A 22,051-nucleotide genomic window follows, 5' to 3' on the forward strand; every position below is an offset into this window, starting at 1 on the left:
GCCCATAGAAGATCACAAACATTGGTGACATATCATTTCAAGGGAAATGACAAGTACAGCTTGAACCTCTCTAGTCCGGCACCCTCAGGACCTGAATGGTGCCGAACCACAGAATTTGCCAAACCACATGACGTCAATATTGTCTAGCTGCATTGCCAACACTTCAACCACTTACTGGGCTCTTACAAGACATTTAGGGGTAAATTAGAGCTAAATAACAGCACAGAACACTAAAAGCCAGGACTGGTGACTAGAAACAAACTTTATGGGACTGCGGGAAACTTGGCCACACTGATAAGTGGACATCCAGCAAACTAAAATCATGCCGGACCACGGATACTGCCAGACCAGAAAGTGCCAGACTAGAGAGGTTCGACCAGTAGTGTGTTAGAGATAAACAATAAAAATGGTTTGCCTGATCATTTTGCTGGACTCTATAAAAAATGAGCACCTTCAACCTGCTGGTGCAGACTTCGTAACAGATAAGCATATACAGTACACAAGCAGCATTGTATGGCTATTCAATCGGAAAGCACCAAATATTGCACAGAAAGAAAATTAAAAACAGGCAGGTACACAAAGTGATGAATACCTGCTTTTGGTTTCATCACGCAGGTGGGGATAAGAATTCCACCTCTAAAATGAGCAGAAAAATTGAAGAGTATAAAAACAAATGAGGAAAACAGCTTTATGCATAGAAATACAGGGGGAATCAACTCTGATTTATGATCGCAGTTCATACCCAAGTATCTGGTCTCCATTCTTCAAGGGTAATGGTTCAAGTACAAGTAGAATTTATATTCATATAAATTCATAGGAAGAAATATAAAAATGTTTGGAACAGACACTCAATAACAGTAAAGCTTACAGCTAGCATAGATGTCCCACTCTGTGAATGTGACAACAGAGCCAAAGCAGTGTAAGGTCTTTAGGGAGCTGGCTATGGGGCAAGAGTGTAATTAATTGATTACTCTACTAGACACCTTCACCCAGCTCTGGAGAATGAGGTATTTAAATACAGTATGTTTTATCACAGCAATGGGGACAGAGTTCCAGCACACTGCAGACTGCAAAAGAGCCCAGAAACTGCTTTCAATGCAATATGAAAGCAGAGTCCCAGTTTATAATCTACTCCTGCCTTTTCTTTTTGTGTTAAAACAATCTGCCAATAGTAATAAGAGTGAGATAAAATCAATAAAGAGTGTTTAAAAGCTGCAGCATAGCCTACTGACTATATAGGCTGAAGCAGGATCTGAAAGTAGGTCACTGCATTTGTAACTCTTTAACTTGTATTTGATGCAACTGAAGTGTAATAAACTTCAGGACTAAATTTTCCAAGTAAGTCCGTGTGGTTTTTATGCTGACTGTGCCTCTTCTGAAGTGAGGAAACTCAAACAATTCCCTGAGGGGTAACCATGTTAGTCTGTAACTTTAAAAAAATGAGTAGTCCTGTAACACCTTAGGGTACGTCTACACTAGCCCCCTAGATCGATCTAGGGAGGCTAATGAGGGCCACCGGAATTGCAAATCAAGCCTGGCATGTTCCCGGCCAGTCGCCATTTTAGAAATTGATTAGTCCGAAGTAACTGCCCGCGTCTACAAGCGGCAGTGAAATGGGCTTCCGATTTAAAGCCCCTAATTCGAATTAGGTGGTAAACCTCATTGCAGGAGGAATACCACCTAATTCAATTTAGGGCTTTAAATCGGAAGCCCGTTTCACTGCCACGTGTAGACGCAGGCAGTTACTTAGGGCTAGTCAATTTCTAAAAATGGCGACCGGCCGGGAACATGCAAATCAAGGGCGGGATATTTAAATCCCGGGCTTGATCTGCAATTCCGGTTGCCCTCATTAACCTCCCTAGCTCGATCTAGGGGGATAGTGTAAATGTACCCTTAGAGACTATCCAATATATCCATATATAGTACCATGAACTTTCATGGGCAAAACCCACTCCCTCAGCGGAGCAGAGTGGAAAGAAAAGGGAGGACCCTCTCAATGTATAACAGAAAAAGACACACATAATACGATCCAGGTACTAATCCTGTGAGGGGCTGACTGCCCTCAAATCTCTTAGGGTTAAAGGCACACAGCAACTTTCAGGAGGAGTTCCTCTCTGTGCAGAGAGCCAGCACAAAGCCCATTCATTTGAGAGCCATTGACGCTAGGGTGACCATATTTCCATATTCTGAATACGGGATGTCTGCTAAAATTACTCCTATTCAAGCAAGTTCAATCCATGAGAACTATGCAGTACAAATGTTCTAATTAACATCAAGCTGAGTGAACCCCTTCTAAAAAGAAATACTGCATAGCTGGATTCTTTTTCTTTACCTTCTTATCTTTAAGGCTTCAGGGTTCACACATAGAGGGGTGACAGACACACACTCTCCCCTATACCTCTCTCACCCGGGGGAGAAGGGGTGACCATCCAACATGACCTTCCCTGCCCAGTGCTTTCCACACGCCACGCCTGCCTGGGCCCCCACGACAGACCCATCTTTCTCAGTACCTGGCACCACATCTTCCCAAGGCAATACACGGGGGGATGACATAGGGTCAGATGCCTCTTCTCCTCATATTTCTGCAAGGGTTCACACCAGAATGAGGCCAGCAGCAGCCTTTGGGTCTGTGCGGGAGGAAAGGGACAGGTGCTGCTTCCAGCCCCAGATGAAGAGGAGAGGGGGAAGAGATGATTTGGCCCCGTCTTTCTCTCTCCCCCTCCCCACACACACACTCCCCTGTGGCTGAAAGAAGCTTGTCCCTTCCTGGGACACAGTTTTCAAAGGCAGCTAACAACCCCCGGGTGCTGCTGGCCACTGACGTAACCCAGCTACCTCGCATCCACTGGATAATGTGCAGGCAGGAAGGGTTTAAGTCCTAAAGACTCATTGTGCACAAGGGCCCAGGGAACCTGACTGCAGGGCTTCAGCAAACGCAACCAGAGAGATGGCTCAGCAGGGGAGGGCAGCTAGGGGACAGAGCAGCCCTGCACTCCATAAGGGCAGGACCCATGGCAAGAGGGAGTCAGGACTCGGGTAAAGAGGGTGCTAAGCCCCTACCCTAAAGGCCACTGTGGGGCATGCAGGTTAGAGGCATGAACAGGCTGGAAATTGCTTTAATCCCCACACTCCAGCTTAGCTCGGTCACAGAGGCTTTCCCATGCTAGTGCTGTGCAGGGCTTTGGCACGTGAAGCACTAGTATGAGGACGTAAATGGGAATTCAGTGATGTATGGGCCCCGTGCTAGCCCTTAGTCGGGGTGGGTTTTACCCTAAGGCAGCATAGGAAAAAGGGTATTTTTTGTCTGGTCAATTATTTAATCATGAGAATGGCAGTGCAAACCAGAGGCATGTGTACAACCTGAAAGTAACTGACCAGACTATGTGGTGACCGTATCCCTTTAAACTCCAAATCTGTATCAGGAAAACTAATCATTCATATATGTATTGAGGGGAAGGTGATTTCCTTGCACTCATGCAAAAACCAGAATCTGCATAATTACTCTAGATACTGAGTGCATCGTTGAGAAGGCCACTTAGCCCTTTAAGCCATCACATGTGCAATTACACTGCTGCAATTTTGCATCTTGTCCACTCGCAGTTTTGTGGGGCATGAAATTAGACAAGACTACAGGATAAAGACTGAGCTAGATCCTTAACTGTGGGCAAAATGTGCGTGGTGCAGGTCACAATGGGGGTGCCAGGCTGGCCTTTGTACAACCCTGATCTTAAGCTGGCTACATGCCAGCCAGTATCCCGGCAGGTTAGAGCAACTAGAAGACGCCTCTACATTTCACTGCCTGCCAACAGCCTTCTCCCAGGATCAGCAAGGCGTCAGAATCTTGGCCACACCTTTTCTGCCTCCGCCATGCCCCCTGCACAGGTGGCACAGGATTCATTAGTAGGGCATTTTGCACTGGTGGAGGGGCACAGTGTGGCCACAGCTTAGAAAGGAAAATCAGCCGTTATTCCTAGGCAGCTGTCCACGGTAGCCTTTGACCTCCCATGTGTATATTTGGCTATTACATACTTTCTGGCCATTTAGTTCAGCGAACCTGCTTAAGGACTCGATATTGGATCTTCGCTTATTTGCTTCATTTTATTTAACGACAATGAGATCTTGAGAAGTCCTGCCTGGGTCTTAAATGTCCTCCCGGTATAGCATTAGGCTGTCAATGGATGAAGCGTATTGAAAAAGAAATAGGTTTCTGGATTTTCTTGGGTATGACATTAACTTTGTAATGGGCTCTTAAAGATATAACACTGCTTTATAACCTCTCATTAACCAGGGACAGGGAACAATGACAGTTGAGACTGATGCATTTACTCATCTGTTTGCTAGCCAATGGATTCTCTTTGTGTGTGCACGCACATGTGCATGTGTGTGTGTGTGTGTGTGTGTGTGTGTGTGTGTGTGTGTGTGTGTGTGTTTGCATGAGAGAGAGTGTATGCATGTGCATGTGTGTGCCTAAACATAGTCTAAAGCTGCAAGTGGCAACAGAGATTTTACCACCAACTCGAAGCTTCTGGTGAAAACAGCCTCCTTTCTGAAGAGAGAAATCCCCCACGAATACTTGTCAGGAGTTAATACAGAGCACATTGGAAAGATTTTCCTCTTACACTGGCGTAAAGCAGGAGTCACACCACGGACAGCAGTGGAGTTACATCAATGTACAAGTGGTGTAGGAGAGCAGAGAATCGGGCACAATGTACAGAAGGGTGAAGCTAGCACAGCTTCTCACGATCAGATCCCTTGCCATTCTGGTGTAACTTTAAACCTCTGGCTAGTCATCAGTTGCCTGAAATAGGAGTATTGGAGCTCTAAGGGTTGTCCTGCCTTGAACTTACAGGCCTGTGTTAGGGTCACTGTGACAAGGCCGGCCCCAGCAGGAGCTCTGGAGACACTGGGCAGCAGACACGCATTCCTAGAGTCCCTCAAAAGCACAGCAGCTGTGTCACCGGGTATATCATGTGCTCCCTGGTGCAGACTGGATGACAGAGCCATGGCTTTCCATGGGGGAGAGCCTCTGGGAAGAGACTCTTCCCCCACATTGGCATACGGTTCCTCTATGGCAGCTTACGGGCTGCCATCGCCCCCCAAGTGCAAGGGGGAATGTGACTAGCAGAGAGATCTGCATAGACACCTGCCCATCCTCAGCCCTTCCCTCATAAAGGAAAGAGCAGCTGAGTGCAGGGATAGGATGTGGAGCTCTGTGCTGGTCCCAGCAGCCTGCTCTGCTTTGCCTACTGAACTGGCATCAGTCCTCGTGTGACCTAGGACCCCTGCAGCTGCACGGTGAGCCTGGGTTTGCCCCTTGGTGAATAAAATAAGCATAAAAATCCCCTGTAAATGGGTAAACACAACACAGGTCCCCCTACACAAACAGCACTAGAGTCACAACCTACACTTCCTGAGGCTCTGCAGCTGTTGGTCCAGCAGTCCTCTGATCACACCTTCTATGAGGCACTGAGAGCATTTCAATGGGCGCATGTGGAGCAGCCTCGACCCACAAGAACTTCATCTCGCACCAGATTGTACCAGGTGCCCCAGTGGTAGGGCAAAGGGTTATGGAACTGTTGGGTTAAATGCCCAAAATTTTGCCCCCAAAGTGGCAAAGTCAGAAAACCCTCAGGCATCCGTCCTTTTCACCCTAGGTACAAAAAAAAAAATTGCACAACCCTCATCAGAAATGTGTGGTTCTACAGCAAGATACATGCTGTTCTGATTTCTGTGATTTACAGTTTGACCTTGCTTTATAATGACCCTAGCTCATAGATATAGGAGAATCTATGAGTCTATATGATCAGATGCGGGGGGAGGAGGGAAGGGAGGGAATGGAAAATGTGACTTTGGAACAAAGAGAACGCTCATTTAAATGGAGTATTACTCCAAAGGAATGATACACCATAAGCCAGACAAGAGGGAACGTACCACTCAAAGATGATTTAGAAGCCACTGATCACATGAATTTGTAAGAGGTAATTATAAAGTGTGAAGGTAGCAAATGACTTGTGGGTTGAAACAGCTTGAAGGCTAGCCTCCCAGTAAATCAATGACTTCTCAAGAGCTCTCCAATGTGATCTTCAGCAATTAATGGATCACGTCAACAGCATGTTCCTGAGCACACCACGTGAAATAAAGTGAAACATAAGAGTAGGCAATGGCTGCAGTACAACGCTGATGCAGAGATTCTCCCTGTAGCCTACGTACCGCAGACCAGATTGAATGAGTGTGCTCAGAGGTCACAGAGAATTTTACAGATCCCAGTCCTGTGAGGTCTGAGCTCTTCTTGCACTGTGCTGAGCATCCTCAACTCCCACTGCTCTCTGTGGCATGCGAGGGCACTCAGCAGCTTGAAGGATCAGCTCTGCAGCGTAAATAGCGCCGAGAGACATAAATTAATGCAAAAGGGACATCTCTGTGGCTTAGAGGTAAGAAGCAGGAGACCTAGGTTTGAGTATTTCTCAGGGAGGTTGGGAGAAAAGCAATGTGGCACACTTACGGGACAGCTGCTCAGAAAAAAAAAAGACCCGTCGCAGCAAGTTGCAGAGCCCAGACGATCTGCTTTGGGATTGTGGAGTGTGTCTGCAGGGCTAAAGATAGTGTAGATGCTGAGTCTTGGGCTGGAGCCAGGCCTCAGAGGTCCTCCACACACCCAAGTCTATTGGCCTGGGCTGAGATTTGATCTATGAAAGGGCAGGCCTGAGAGGGGGTTTTTTTGGTGGGGAGGCTTGCTGAGTAGACATATCCTCAGACCCCAGTGGCCTTGGCTGGGATATCACTGTATACCTTGCATACCTGGCCTTGCATATCACTGTAGACACATTCACTGGGCCTCCCAGACGGAGCAGAAACACATTAACATGTCTCTTACACTGAGAAAGAGAAGAGACTTATGCAGGGAAAAGATGGATTTTGATAAAGGAGCAACTCTGATTTGAACTTATGTTCCTGGAGATAGTAGCCGGAAAGTAATTAACCATTTACCTAGGATCATGGTGGATTCTCCATCACTAACAAATGCAATTCAATGTATTTTACTAAATATCTGCTATAGGAATTATTTTGGGGAAGTTTGATGGTGTGTGTTTTATAGGAGAGTAACCTGAACAATCACAGGGCATGTCTAAACTACATCCCTCTTTCGAAAGAGGCATGGAAATTAGGCAGATCGAACATGCAAATGAAGTGGGGATTTAAATATCCCGTGCTTCATTTGCATAATCACATCACAGCGTTCTTTCGAAAAAGGGTATTTCAAAAGTGAAAACACTGTCTAGATGCGGTTCTTTTGGAAAAAACAACACCCTTTTTTGAAAGATCCTGTACTCCTTTTTTGAGTACAGGATCTTTCAAAAAAGGGTTTTTTTTAAAAGAACCTCATCTAGACAGCGGTTTCACTTTCAAAATACCCTTTTTCGAAAGAACGCTGTGACACGATTATGCAAATGAAGCGAAGGATATTTAAATCCCTGCTTCATTTGCACTTTCGATCTGCCTAATTTACATCCCTCTTTCAAAAGAGGGATATAGTTTAGACATAGCCACAGTGTTCTCTTCTGGCCCTGGAAGCTATGATCAGTTTGTACAGATCACCCTGCGGGGCAACGGCAAGACAGCAGAGCCAAAGAGCAGTTGGTAAAAATCAGAAAAATCTAGCAAAGGATGCATGTGGCCAAAATTATTTTTAAATACATGGAGGATAGGGGAGAGAAAAAGCTACTAGCCTGGAATGGTGTACAATTGTACAAGACAGTTCTGAGTGCAATGAGCTGCCTAAAACCCACAAGCTTTATAAATTCTCTGCAGACTATTGATCAACCCTACCTATCAGCTCAGTCCAGAATATCAGGAACTGAATAGGCTCTTTCCAAAGGAGAGGGAGAGACAGATGAATCATGCGTGTACACCAATTATCTCTTACCTTCTGGGTGAGTTCACTAGCTTCATTGATATAACGGTCTCTCTCTTTTTCCAGCTGATAGATGATTTTCCTCTGCTTCTGAGCCTCGTCCTTATAGTTCTGAATTTCTTCTTCTAAGTTCTTCTTGGACTGTTCATGGAGCTTCACCAAGCTCAGCTGCTTTTGAGTGACACTGGCAGCCTTAAGCAAGTTCTGCAAAGAGAATCCCCAAACACTGACCCTTCACGTCTGTAACTCAGAAAGCTCCACTGCACACGCAATGTCAAGCAATAGCTTTTCTCCGAGCAGGCTAGGGATGCCCTAGAGTCACCTGATCAGATTTGACAAATTAAAGAAACTCAGTTGTGGCCTGGGGCTAAGGCAGAGACAGGAGCTGCAGCAGGGGCCGTGGCTGGGATCAGAGCCACAGCCGGGACCCAAAAGTGGGGCTGAAGAGACCCAGGACAAGTGCAGAGGCTGAGGCCAGGAGCAGCACTATGGCTGGGCCATGGTTTGGGGCCAGGGGCTGAATTGGGGGCTGTGGTTGGAGATGCAGCCAGGACTGGTAGCTGGGGTCATGGACAAGTACAGCGGTGTGGCTGGGCCAGGATCCAGGGGCTGAGGCTGGGGCCACAGCTGAGGGCAGGTCTGGGGGCAGGGACAGGTCCAGGAGTGGAACCGGGAACAAGCAGCTATCAAGGCTGGGCCAGGGACGGACCTGAAGCTGGGGCCCAGGGCAAGGGCCAGGAGCAGAACTGCAGCTGGAGCTGGGAGTCAGGGCCAGGTCTGGGGCAAAAGCCAGAGTGGAGCTGGGGGCAGAGTGGGGCTGGTTGCATTCCATTCCCACCCTCCACGGGGGCTGGCCCAGGCCCCGCTGCAGTCCCAGAACATTCCTCCGCATGCCCCTGGGGTGCACCCCATGATTTTGGGGACCACTGCACTGAAGAATGAGGTAGGGCCCTGTGTCATAGTAATTCTTTAATCCTGCTGCCATCCCACCCTGCAAAACCCACCCCCACATTGTTTCTTGCATTTTTATCCTGCTCCCACCCAAAACTTAGTTCCCACAGACATCACAAGAGAGACAGATTCTCCATGCTACTTAAAAACAACAAAATCAAAAATCAAATACAACCCTTGGTTAATATATAATAGAGAGAGAGAGAGAGATCAAACATAATTTTACCACTAAAAGAATAAAATAAATCTTGCTTAAACCATGTTTTAAAAAAACGTTTTACTCCTGTTATAATAGACAACAAATTTCTTTCTATTCCTTGCTAAAACTTAAGTATTAAAACCTTTACTTTTAGAAAAAGAAAAACTTGCTTTACATTGCTGAAATTCCATTTATGACAAACTGACGACAGATGTAGTGATTTCCCATAAATTACTGCAGTCTGGTTTTTTGCCCACCCAATCCCAATTGAAACAAAGTACATTTTACCTGCTGCTCCCACTCTTATGGAATTATTATTATACCTTACGAGACCCACGGGATCCCAGTCCTTGCTGCAGGGCTCTAGAATGAGGCTGTATTTTTGCCTTGGAAGATTGGATACTGATGTCTGCATTTCAGAAGGAATACAGAGGGTTGTTCATGAGGCGGTATAATGAAGGCAATGGGAAAACATGCCACCTTCAAGGTACATAAATTCTAAAGCATACGGAAAGTCATAAGAGAAATGATTGGTCCAAACACCTCCCAGTCTCATTTTCTAGTAACCCAGGCTGAACTTGTAAACTGAGTAAGCTTGACCTGGTACTCACAGAGGGAGAATAAACATAAGACACCAACATGTCAGTTTAATGGAGCCACTTTTCTAACCCCATTTTAAAAAATCCTTTGAAATTAAAGGATCAGTTTTCCTCCTCTTCAAAAGGTGACTCTAACAGATTCATTCAGGATCATATTACAGAGTCAACTCTATGAAAGTCAATTTCAGAACTACCCATAAGCTCAAGATATTCTTGCCTGGTTTGAGAACCGTGGACAGTTGAAAAATGGTCAGCATGAAAAAGGAATTTAAATTGTAGCAGGAGAGATCAGAGTTAAAAACAAACAAGGCTGTCATGCAAACAGATGGTGTGTTTTTTTATTAGCGCAGCCTAATTTGAATAGATTAACATTAAACTTGACATGTTGTAGATACGACAAGCAGAGGAGTAATCAACTATTTAGACTATCAAATAACATGCTTGCAATAAAGGCAAGTGCACATTACACTTACAGCCCCCTGCTGTTTTATATGCTAATACTAAGAAGTCCCTTTTGTGTTCTCAGGTCATAATGTTCCAATTCACAGAAATAGGGGGGAAACATGGTTTAAGCTACAGACATCCCATATTCAAGGCAAGATATTTATCAGGGTTACCAAAGGAAGCTCACCTTGTTTAATATGTCCCTTTCTCTCACCAGCTCATCTATGGCTTTCTTATCAATTTCCACCTGCCTTCTAGCAATCTCCAACTCTAAAAGAAAGGAAAAGAGCATAAACAGACAGGAGCTGCAGACAGGAGAGTTTGAGAGGAAGTTAGACAGAGGGAGGCCTACGATGGTCAGGAAAACCCGCAACACCTGTGCCAGCACTGTTTTCTGTCTCCTCCACTGGTGCCTGTAGCCAGACAGAGCACCTGAGCATGGATGCTTCTACCCAGATCCTGGTGTGGATTGCAATTCCCACTTATTGTTATCCAGGCTGGGGAGCTCATCCAATGCGAAAGGTGCCTGCTGGTGGAATCTCTCAGGCAGCAGGTGGCAGAGCTACAGGAGGAGGCGGCTAGGTTGAGGAGCACCCGCATCCATGAGAAATTCCTGGACCGTGTTCATGAGGAGACAGCTGAGGTAGCTGTCCTGGTACACAGGACTGGGGACACACCACTGGTGGAGGAGGAGACGGATCAGGGTGGACAGTGGCAGCTGGTTACTTCTGGCAGCAGGCACTGCTCCACCCCTGCTCCGAACCCTGCCTCCGTGGTACTAGGAAACTGTTATGCTCTTCTTTATACAGGAGATAAGCAATCACCCCCTACACCGGAGGAGGAGAAGCCCCATACCCCCAAGGCTGGGAGGTCTGCTGCCACCATTGCGAATAGGAAACGTAGGGTAGTGGTAGTCGGAGACTCTCTTCTGAGGGGGACAGAGGAGCCCATCTGTCGCCCTGACATTTCATCTCGGGAGGTATGCTGTCTGCCGGGGGCCCGTATCCGAGATGTTACGGAGGCATTGTTGAGGATTATCCGGCCCTCTGACTACTACCCCTTGCTACTCATCCATGTGGGCACTAATGATACTGCGAGGTGTGACACTGAGTGGATCAAGAGTGACTACAGGGCTCTCGGAGTACGGATGAAGGAGTTTGGAGCGCAGGTGGTATTCTCTTCAATCCTTCCTGTCGAAGGTAGGGGCCCAGGCAGAGACAGGTGCATCCTGGAGATGAATGTCTGGCTGCGAGGATGGTGTCGCCAGGAGGGCTTTGGCATCCTCAACCATGGGATGCTATTCCAAGAAGGACTGCTAAGCAGGGATGGCGTCCACCTTACAAGGAGGGGGAAGACCCTATTTGGATACAGAATGGCTAACCTAGTGAGGAGGGCTTTAAACTAGGTTCGACGGGGACAGGTGAGCAAAGCCCACAGGTAAGTGGAGAACATGGAGACCTGGGAGATGGGTCGGAAATGGGAGGGAGCATGGGCTACAATGGCAGAGAGAAAGGAGGGTCAGGGCAAAACTGGGAGGCAAGGTCAAATCAGGATCTTAGATGCCTATATACAAATGCGAGAAGTATGGGAAATAAGCAGGAAGAGCTGGAAGTGCTAATAAATAAGTACAATTATGACACTGTTGGCATCACAGAAACTTGGTGGGATAATACACATGATTGGAATGTTTGTATGGAAGGGTACAGCTTGCTCAGGAAGGATAGACAGGGAAAAAAGGGAGGAGGTGTTGCCTTGTCCATTAAAAATAAACACACCTGGAGTGAGGTGGAGATGGACATAGGAGACAGAAGTGTTGAGCGTTTCTGGGTTAGGCTAAAAGGGATTAAAAACAAAGGTGATGTCATACTAGGAGTCCACTACAGGCCACCTACCCAGGTGGAAGAAGTGGATGAGGCTTCTCTCTGGTTGAGAATTTGAAAGTGGAAGGCAGCTTGGGTGAAAGTGATCATGAAATCTTAGAGTTCACAATTCTAAGGAAGGGTAGAAGGGAGAACAGCAAAATAGAGACAATGGATTTCAGGAAGGCGGATTTTGGTAAGCTCAGAGAGCTGATAGGTAAGGTCCCATGGGAATCGAGACTGAGGGAAAAAAAACTGAGGAGAGTTGGCAGTTTTTCAAAGGGACATTGTTAAGGGCCCAAAAGCAAGCTATTCCCATGTGTTGGAAAGATAGAAAATACAGCAAAAGACCGCCTTGGCTTAACTACGAGATCTTCCATGATCTAAAAATAAAAAAGGAGTCATATAAAAAATGGAAAGTAGGAGAAATTACAAAGGATGAATATAGGCAAACAGCACAGGAATGCAGGGGCAAGATTAGAAAGGCAAAGGCACAAAATGAGCTCAAACTAGCTATGGGAATAAAGGGAAACAAGATTTTTTATAAATACATTAGAAGCAAGAGGAAGACCAAGGAGAGGGTAGGCCCACTGGTCAGTGAGGAGGGAGAAACAGTAACAGGAAACTTGGAAATGGCAGAGATGCTCAATGACTTCTTTGTTTCGGTCTTCACCGAGAAGTCTGTAGGAATGCCTATCATAGTGAATGCTAGTGGGAAGGGGGTAGTTTTAGAAGGTAAAATAAAAAAAGAACAAGTCAAAAATCACCTAGAAAAGTTAGATGCCTGCAAGTCACCAGGGCCTGATGAAATGCATCCTAGAATACTCAAGGAGCTGATAGAGGAGGTATCTGAGCCTCTAGCTATCATCTTTGGAAAATCATGGGAGACAGGAGAGGTTCCAGAGGACTGGAAAAGGGCAAATATAATGGCCATTTATAGAAAAGGAAATAAGAACAACTCAGGAAACTACAGACCAGTTGGTTTAACTTCTGTGCCAGGGAAGATAATGGAGCAAGTAATTAAGGAAATCATCTGTAAACACTTGGAAAGTGGCAAGGTGACAGGGAACAGCCAGCATGGATTTGTAAAGAACAAATCATGTTAAACCAATCTGATAGCTTTCTTTAATAGGATAACGAGTCTTCCGGATAAGGGAGAAGTGGTGGATGTGGTATAGACTTTAGTAAGGCGTTTGATACGGTCTCGCATGATATTCTTATCAATAAACTAGGCAAATATAACTTAGATGGGGCTACTATAAGGTATAACTGGCTGGATAACCGTACTCAGAGAGTAGTTATTAATGGTTCACAATCCTGCTGAAAAGCCATAACAAGTAGAGTTCCACAGGAGTCTGTTTTGGGACCGGCTCTGTTCAATATCTTCATCAACGATTTAGATATTGGTATAGAAAGTACGCTTATTAAGTTTGCAGATAACAACAAGCTGGGAGGGGTTGCGACTAATCTGGAGGATAGGGTAATAATTCAAAATGACCTGGACAAATTGGAGAAATGGTCTGAGGTAAATAGGATGAAGTTTAATAAAGACAAATGCAAAGTGCTCCACTTAGGAAGGAACAATCAGTTTCATACATACAGAATGGGAAGCGACTGTCTGGGAAGGAGTACGGCAGAAAGGGATCTAGGCGTTATAGTGGACCACAAGTTGAATATGAGTCAGCAGTGTGATGCCGTTGCAAAGAAAGCAAACATGATTCTGGGATGCATTAACAGGTGTGTTGTGAGCATGACATGAGAAGTCATTCTTCTGCTCTACTCTGCGCTGGTTAGGCCTCAGTTGGAGTATTGTATCCAGTTCTGGGCACCACATTTCAAGAAAGATTTGGAGAAATTGGAGAGGGTCCAGAGAAAGGCAACAAGAATGATTAAAGGTCTAGAGAACATGACCTATGAGGGAAGACTGAAGGAATTGGGTTTGTTTAGTTTAGAAAAGAGAAGATTGAGGGGGGACATGATAGCAGTTTTCAGGTATCTAAAAGGGTGTCATAAGGAGGAGGGAGAAAACTTGTTCATCTTGGCCTCTGGGGATAGAACAAGAAGCAATGGGCTTAAACTGCAGCAAGGGAGGTTTAGGTTGGACATTAGGAAAAAGTTCCTAACTTTCAGGGTAGTCAGACACTGGAATAAATTGCCCAGGGAGGTTGTGGAGATATTTAAGAGTAGGTTGGATAGGTGTCTGTCAGGGATAGTCTAGGCAGTATTTGGTCCTGCCATGAGGGCGGGGGACTGGACTCGATGACCTCTCAAGGTCCCTTCCAGGCCTAGTATTCTATGATTCTATGAAACTCTGCGCTGTGGCGGTCGATCTTCCGGCATTTGAATTAGTGGGTCTAGTAAAGACCTGCTAAATCAAATACCGAGGATGCTCCTGTCGGCACTGGTACTCCTACTCCTCATGAGGAACTAGAGACGCCAATGGGAGCATTTCTCCCATCGACCTCCTGCTGTGAGGACTGCACTGCAGCTCAGCTTTAGGTACATCCACTCCAGTTATGTTTTTTACATAGCTGGAATTGCATTCCTTAAGCCAATCTTCCCCCGAGCGTGAACCTGGCCTAGGTATATAGCAGAATGGGGCTTTATATTTCAGCACTTCGCCATAATTCAGTCTGTTAACACATTGTGCAGGAATCATCTCTGTACATTGTATGGGGCACAAAACTGCAGTGGCAAAAGAATGCCCTGCTGCTGCCTTCTTCCAATCGGCCCCCCCCAACCAGCTGAGCAATGTCCTCTGCAAGAGGGGCTGGTGCACTGGCAATACAGAGACACACACAGTAAGGGTATTTCCTGGAATGGGAGGGGTTGCACCTGCCTGGTACAACAGGGCCACAAATCAGGCCCATTGTGTTTCTACCCAGCACATGCTGCACAGTGTGAAAATCCCGTAAACTAGAAGACCTACATAAGGGCAGTACAGCCACAGTGCCTGTGCAGTTGCAGTACTAGATACATTCATGGAGGATCGATTCATCGCTACTTATTAGCCAGGAGGGGTAGGAATGGTGTCCCTAGCCTCTGTTTGTCTGAGGCTGGAAATGGGTAACAGGAGAGGAATCACTTGATGATTCCCTGTTCTGTTCATTCCCTCTGGGGCATCTGTCGGAAGACAGAATACTGGGCTAGATGGACCTTTGCTCTGACCCAGTATAGCTGTTCTTATGTTCTTATGTTCATTTATATGGCCCCGTACTGCGCAGCAAAGGGGCCTGATCTTGATTTGGAGCATACCCTGAATGACCATTATAACAAACAACACAATAGTGGCATTAGAGGAGGTTTTTGAACAAATGGATAAATTTAACAGTAAAAAGCCTTTGGAACCAGATGGCATTTACCCAAGAGTTCTGAAAGAACTCAAATGTGAAATTGCAGAATTATTAACTGTGGTTTGTAACCTATCCTTTAAATCAGCTTCTGTACCTAATGACTGGAAGATAGCTAACATGACACCAATATTTAAAAAGGGTTCTAGAGAAGATCCTGGCAATTATAGATTGGTAAGTCTAACATCAGAACCAGGTAAATTAGTTGAAACTATAGTAAAGAATAAAATTGTGAGACACACAAATGAACATAATTTGTTGGGGAAAAGTCAACATGGTTTCTTTAAAAGGAAATCATGCCTCAGTCTACTACAGTTCTTTGAAGGGATCAACAAACATGTGGAAAAGGAGGATCCAGTGGATCTAGTACACTTAGATTTCCAGAAAACCTTTGACAAGGTCCCTCACCAAAAGCTCTTAAGTAAAGTAAGTTGTCAAGGGAAAAGAGGGGAGGTCCTTTCATGGATTGATAACTGGTTAAAAGACAGGAAACAAAAGATAGGAATAAATTGTTAGTTTTCAGAATGGAGAGAGGTAACTAGTGGTATCCCCCAAGGGTCAGTACTGAGACCAGTCCTGTTCAACCTATTTATAAATGATCTGGAGAAAGGGGTAAACAGTGAGATGGCAAAATTTGCAGATGATACCAAACTGCTCAAGGTAGTTAAGACCAAAGCAGACTGTGAAGAGCTTAAGAAATATCTCACCAAACTAAGTGATTGGGCAACAAAATGGCAAATGAAATGTAATGTTGATAAATGCAAAGTAATGCACATTGGAAAAAATAATCCCAACTATATATACAATATGATGGGTACTAATTTACCTATAACTCCTCAAGAGAGAGATCTTGGAGTCATTGTGGCTAGTTCTCTTAAAAAAAAAAGTCCACTCAATGTGCAGCGACAGTTAAAAAAAGCAAATACAATGTTAGGAATCATTAAAAAGGGGACAGAGAATAAGACAGAGAATATCTTATTGCCTCTATATAAAACCATGGTATGCCCACATCTTGAATACTGCGTACAGATAAGGTCACCTCATCTGAAAAAGAGATATATTCTCATTGGAAAAGGCTCAGAAAAGGGCAACATAAATGATTAGGGATTTAGAACAGGTCCCATATGAAGAGAGATTAAAAAGACTGGGACTTTTCAGCTTAGAAAAGAGGAGACTAAGGGGGGGTATGATAGAGGTCTATAAAATCATGACTGGTGTGAAAAAAGTGAATAAGGAAAAGTTATTTACTTGTTCCCATAACATAATAACTAGGGGTCACTAAATGAAATTAATAGGTAGCAGGTTTAAAACAAACAAAAGGAAGTTTTTCTTCACTCAGCGCACAGTCAACCTGTGGAACTCCTTGCCAGAGGAGGTCATGAAGACCAGGACTTTAAAAGGGTTCACAAATGAACTAGATAAATTCATGGGGGTTAGGTCCATAAATGGCTATTAGCCAAGATGGGTAGGAATGGTGTCCTTAGCCTCTGTCAGAGGCTGGGAATTGGTGATGGGAGAGGGATTGCTTGATGATTCCCTATTCTGTTCACTCCCTCTTGGGCACCTGGCGTTGGCCACTGTTGGCAGACAGGATATTGGGCTAGATCAGTGGTCCCCAACCTTTCGAGGTTGTCGGGCGCCAGGGGGCGTGGCCGTTCGCCCGCCGGGCGCCAGGGGGCGGGGACACTTGCGCCCCGGCGGCGGCCCCCCCCATAGCCGCATGCCCGGGGGCGGCCCCCCTCCATAGCTGCATGCCCGGGGCTGGCGCTCCCCCCGCCCAGCGGCGCGCGCCCGGGGCCGGCGCTCCCCCCGCCAAGCGCTGCGCGCCCGGGGCCGGCGCTCCCCCCGCCCAGCGCCGCGCGCCCGGCGCTCCCCCCTGCCATGCGCCCGGTGCCAGGCCAGCCCCGAGCACCTGGCGGGCGCATGGAAATGCCCCCGCGGGCGCTATGGTGCCCACGGGCACCGTGTTGGGGACCACGGGGCAAGATGGACCTTTGGTCTGACCCAGTATGGCGGTTCTTATGTTCACAACACAACAGTGGCAACACAACAGCGCTTTGATGCTTACCTCTCTCTAGTCCAGAGATTTGGTTTTTTAGGGTATCCCTCACATGTTCTGCTTCAACTTTTTGTTCCTCTGCAATGCGCAGTTTTCTCTGGATAACTTCTCTTACCTTGGAGAGTTTCGAAATTTCATGACGCGTCTGAGTCACCTCATCCTCTCTTATCTATATAGAAGCAGGAGGGAAAAGAATTAAGGAAGGCAATCCTATCAGAATTAGCAAAAGGAAAAGCTTCATTTTATGTACAGGACTCGGTGGCACAGGAGACCACTGAGATAAATGCTGTGGCTGGATTTAGAAAAAGACTGGAGAATGGCACCACTATTAAAATAATTTAAACAAAGCCGGTGGAGGCAATGAGAAAGGCAATCAAATCTCACATTTCAGGGCATATGAGAGATCAGTAAAGAATTCCAAACTGCAAGCCACATGCACAGCACTGCACAACTGGCTCAATGGATTAGATCTGAATAGCCTTGCCTTCCACTGAAACATCAGGTACTGGTGACTGGTCCCACCTCAGCCTTTGTTTAACTACAGCTTGAGAAACCAAATCTTCGAGTCCAGATCATGTTATGGAAGCAGGAAATGAAACTATTAATCCAAGACCTTGCAGTAAAATGTAGCCGGTAGGGGTCATTGCACATCAGAAATAATCCCCCCACTGCGGCAATGCCGTTATATTTTAGGCCCTATGCATTACTGAATCCATCACTACTAGGGGGCCTAATCCTGTGAGGTGCAAATTCCTCTGGTGAGGAACTGAGTGCGACCAAAGCCTACTGACAAACACTGAACTTGAAGAAATGTGCAAAGATTTACATCATTAAGTGTTGGGAATGTGCCGCACTAAGCCAGACATGTTTACATTGCCGGCTCCACCTACCGCGCCTAGCATAACAAGATCATAGTCCACAACTAGGGCATCCACAGGCTTCCTCAATAACTGGACAGCAACTTAACAATGGATGTTCAGAAGCCTGTGCACATAATCCTACAGGGTATGTCTACACTGGCACCCTACTTCGAAGTAGGGATGCAAATGTAGGCATTCAAAATAGTCAATGAAGCGAGGATTTAAATATCATTAGCATGATCTCGCCGGCATGTTACTCCGATCAACAGCTGTTTTGAAAGTGAAAGTGCACGCCAGGATGCATTAGTTCGAACCAAACCCCTTGTTTCGAACTAACGTTACTCCTCAAAAAATGAGGGGTTTGGTTCAAACCAAGGGGTTTGGTTCAAACCCTAGTTCGAACGAGGGTGCAAGTGTAGACATACCCACAGAGTGTTAAACTTCAACTTTCACTGCGGTGTGCATCAGGCCCGCCCCTTACACAGCTAATACCCACCTTGAACCCTGTTCTCAGTTCCCATTTGAACATGTGGCTTGGTACGTTTTGCACAAAGATGACACAGCTGGGAATAACAATGATGCTAGCTAACCTGAAGGCCAGAGAAATCTGGTTTTTCAATAGTAGTAAAAGTGTCCTTCCAGTGTGATTTGCAATGGAACAGAAAAACTAACACCCACAGTGATGTCTCACTGGGGTTCTTGATGTTATATTCATTCTGGACAGACCTTCTTACATGTCTGTTGTAGGGTTTTTTTGTGCTGTTTTATCCAACAGCGCTCACTGCAAGAAGGCTTCCTAACCATGACTGACTAAGGGTATGTCTACACTGCAGTGCTATTTCAGTATACCAGAAGTATCCCAAAATAGCTACCCCGCATCTTTTGAACGCATTCGCTATTGCGAAATATAGCGGACCCACTATTTCGGCATCCCTGTAAACCTTGTTCCACGAGGGATAAGGGATGTCTCGAAATAGTACATTATTTCAAAATCTGGCTCTGTGTAGATGCGCCAAATTTCAAAATAGCCTATTTTGAAAGAGAATCAAAATAAGATATGCAATTTGCATAGCGCAAATTGTGTATCTTATTTTGAGCTAAGGGTGAAGTGTAGACACACCCTTAGTTAGCTGAATCAGTTGTACTGTACTGAAGTTTGATACCCGATTGGTTTTCTGCTCTGTTTTCTAATAGAGCCAGCATTGAAACTGCAGTAGTACTATTAACTGGAGGAAATCAGAAAGAACAGGCATATAGTAATAATATCTACAGTGCCTTTCATTTCCAAAAGCACTAGAAATGCTTTAGAAACCCTATGTAGCAATCACTTTACTCACTGATGAAATGCAGCTACTTCTGGAGTGCTGCAAAACAGCAGTTAACCATGCACCACAACACAAGATAACAGTTTAGATCATCAAGCGACCAAGAACATACCCATTTGTATTTTACTTCACCAACTGACACCAAAGGTGAAATATAAGTAAGCAGGATGTAGTTACCTACCTTGGAATTTGGCTGGGACAATTATTATAATGATATATTATTGGTTTCCAGCCGCATTCACAATGTGCTAATCACTCTAAAAACATAAAGGAAGGCATGGCCCCTATCCCAAGAGATTTACAGTCTAAAAAAAAAAGACTTTGCCCTTATGAAAAATAGCATGAGATCTTAAATGATCACAAATGGTCACAACCTCTGTTTTATGTGTGTTCTGAAACAGTATGATATAGTACTAGGCAGGGATACTGGTATAGTATTGATTCAAGAGGAAGAACATCACCTACTGAATCACCAACACGTTCCCAGTCCAAAGTAGTCCAACAGTAAGGGGATGTGCCTGGTGCCATGCAAATGGGAGCTGGTACTTACTTTCAGCTCCAATGTTTTCTGCTGGTTATCCTGTGTGAGCTGTTCGAAGGCCAGGCTGTGCTGCTCGTTCTCTTGCTGGAGTTTAGAGTTCCTCGTCTGAAATTGCTCAAGTTCTTTGGCAGCTCTTTCATTCAGGATCTGTTAGATTATGAAACAATCCAGTTAATTCTTTTTAACCTAACTCTAATGAGACAGAGACAGACCCGCGGCACCTTGAGTCTCCCCGGGGGATAAGAGCTACTGAAGATTATTGCCTTTCCAGAAATTATTCTTTATCCCCGATGAAATTATTAATGTGCTCAGAAATATGATAAATGTTCAACGGCTGGGAAAAATGACAACTTTTAATGAATAACAGAGCCAGCATCATTTTTTCTGGGCGCTTTGCAAGTCTCCCTCACAGGTGGTGGATAAATATTTTAATGCCTCTTTGCCATTTGGCAGGCAACGCATACCCAGCAACTTGCTGCAATCATTGCAAATGAGTCTGAGATTCAAATCATTTCAATCAGAGAAGGGACAGGGGAGCTCTATCTTAGCAAGCAAACCCCATATTAATATTCCTCCAGCACTTCCACGAGTGCACAGTTTGCTGACATCAGGGCAGAGCCAGTTTTCCCCTCTAATTTGTCTTCAGTCAAAAGCCCAGAACAGCACTTTTATGGTTTATACAGAGAACATATATTTTGATATTGGAGCTGCCAGACTTTTCTTCTGCTTGATGGGACATCCCCGGACAGGCATTACTTGGTAAGTGAGGAAAGAACTACCATCATATTTTTCAGTTCAAGCATCCAGGTGTGGCAGATGTACCATGCTATTTAAAAAAAGGGGGGGAGGTTCCCCACCCCCATTGTATGCTGGGAGCAAAAATACAAGAAGTGAGCATAGTGACTTTTTAGCATAGAAGATTCTTTACTGAGGGCACCGAACACAGATAGATCCTGTAGTTTTCTGACATAAGGTCTACCTTAAGCCTCAGCTAAGAGGCCATGGACAGAGTATAGAAGGCCAAAGAAAGCATTAGAGAAGGGTATGACATTGCAGCTGCATGCTCTAAGGGCCTTTTGGGGATATCTTGGGTAATAAATTATGCACTAGGTTTGGTAGATCTTAGACCCGTTCTCAAAGACTGTGTCAGACCGAGTCCTATTCTGAGAAATCATCGAGTTTTTCCATCAACTTGTCACATGAATTGTGTTTTATTTAGACTTTATACTGAATTAACAAAAACATCACAGGCTTCTACCCACATTGACTCATAGTCCTGAGGAGACGAGAGAACCATAAATTTTCAAGACACACAAAACCTTGGAAAGTTTCCCTTGAGGAAATGTTGCTTTACAATCATTAGATCTCTTATGCTATTTACTGAAAATTGCTTCTCTGGGCACTTCTCAGTGGATAGAAAATACGAACTAGTTTCACTGCTTTAGGACTTTACCAGCAAAAGCCTTAAAAACAGTACTTGGTTAAAAAAATAAAAAGACTTAAGACAATATTTCACACTTCTCTAGAGACTTTTATAATGTTTATACAAAAATTCATTAGCTTCACAGGAAACTTGAGAGGTTGGTAAGTGTCATTTTTCCCAGTTTTCTAACAGAGAAACCAAAGCACAGAGATTTCCAACTCCGACACATCGAGTCTTTTGTAGAACTGGAAATACGACATCAGAGTCCAGCCTGCCAGCCTGCCACTCTGACTACTATCTGTTGGGGCATTTGGTCCCAATCACCGTGATCTTTGCAAGAAGAGTCCTAAAAATCATCAACCACCAAGTGGAAAACAAAAAGCTTTAAGTGGGTAATAAATAACTTGTCCATAAGAAAGTAACAATATCGGACTCTCGTGCATTACTATTTTAATTAGGATTTAAATACCAAGACTGGTATTTTCATAAGAATGGCCATACTGGGTCAGACCAAAGGTCATCTAGCCCA

General features: G+C 45.1%; 1 protein-coding gene across 2 annotated transcripts in view; it reads right to left on the reverse strand.

Annotated features, from left to right (window-relative positions):
• Positions 1-22,051, reverse strand: part of CFAP58 (cilia and flagella associated protein 58) — a 97,580-nt gene that overhangs the window by 56,615 nt on the left and 18,914 nt on the right. For both annotated transcript variants that reach the window (XM_075935520.1, XM_075935519.1), the window contains exons 6-9: positions 20,109-20,246; positions 17,383-17,542; positions 10,293-10,375; positions 7,925-8,116 (exon numbers count right to left, since the gene is read on the reverse strand). In XM_075935520.1, the coding sequence (XP_075791635.1) occupies positions 7,925-8,116; positions 10,293-10,375; positions 17,383-17,542; positions 20,109-20,246 (573 nt within the window). The remainder of the gene's footprint in view (positions 1-7,924; positions 8,117-10,292; positions 10,376-17,382; positions 17,543-20,108; positions 20,247-22,051) is intronic.

This window comes from Pelodiscus sinensis, chromosome 8 (assembly GCF_049634645.1).
Source record: "Pelodiscus sinensis isolate JC-2024 chromosome 8, ASM4963464v1, whole genome shotgun sequence".
Classification (NCBI taxonomy): Eukaryota; Metazoa; Chordata; order Testudines; family Trionychidae; genus Pelodiscus; species Pelodiscus sinensis.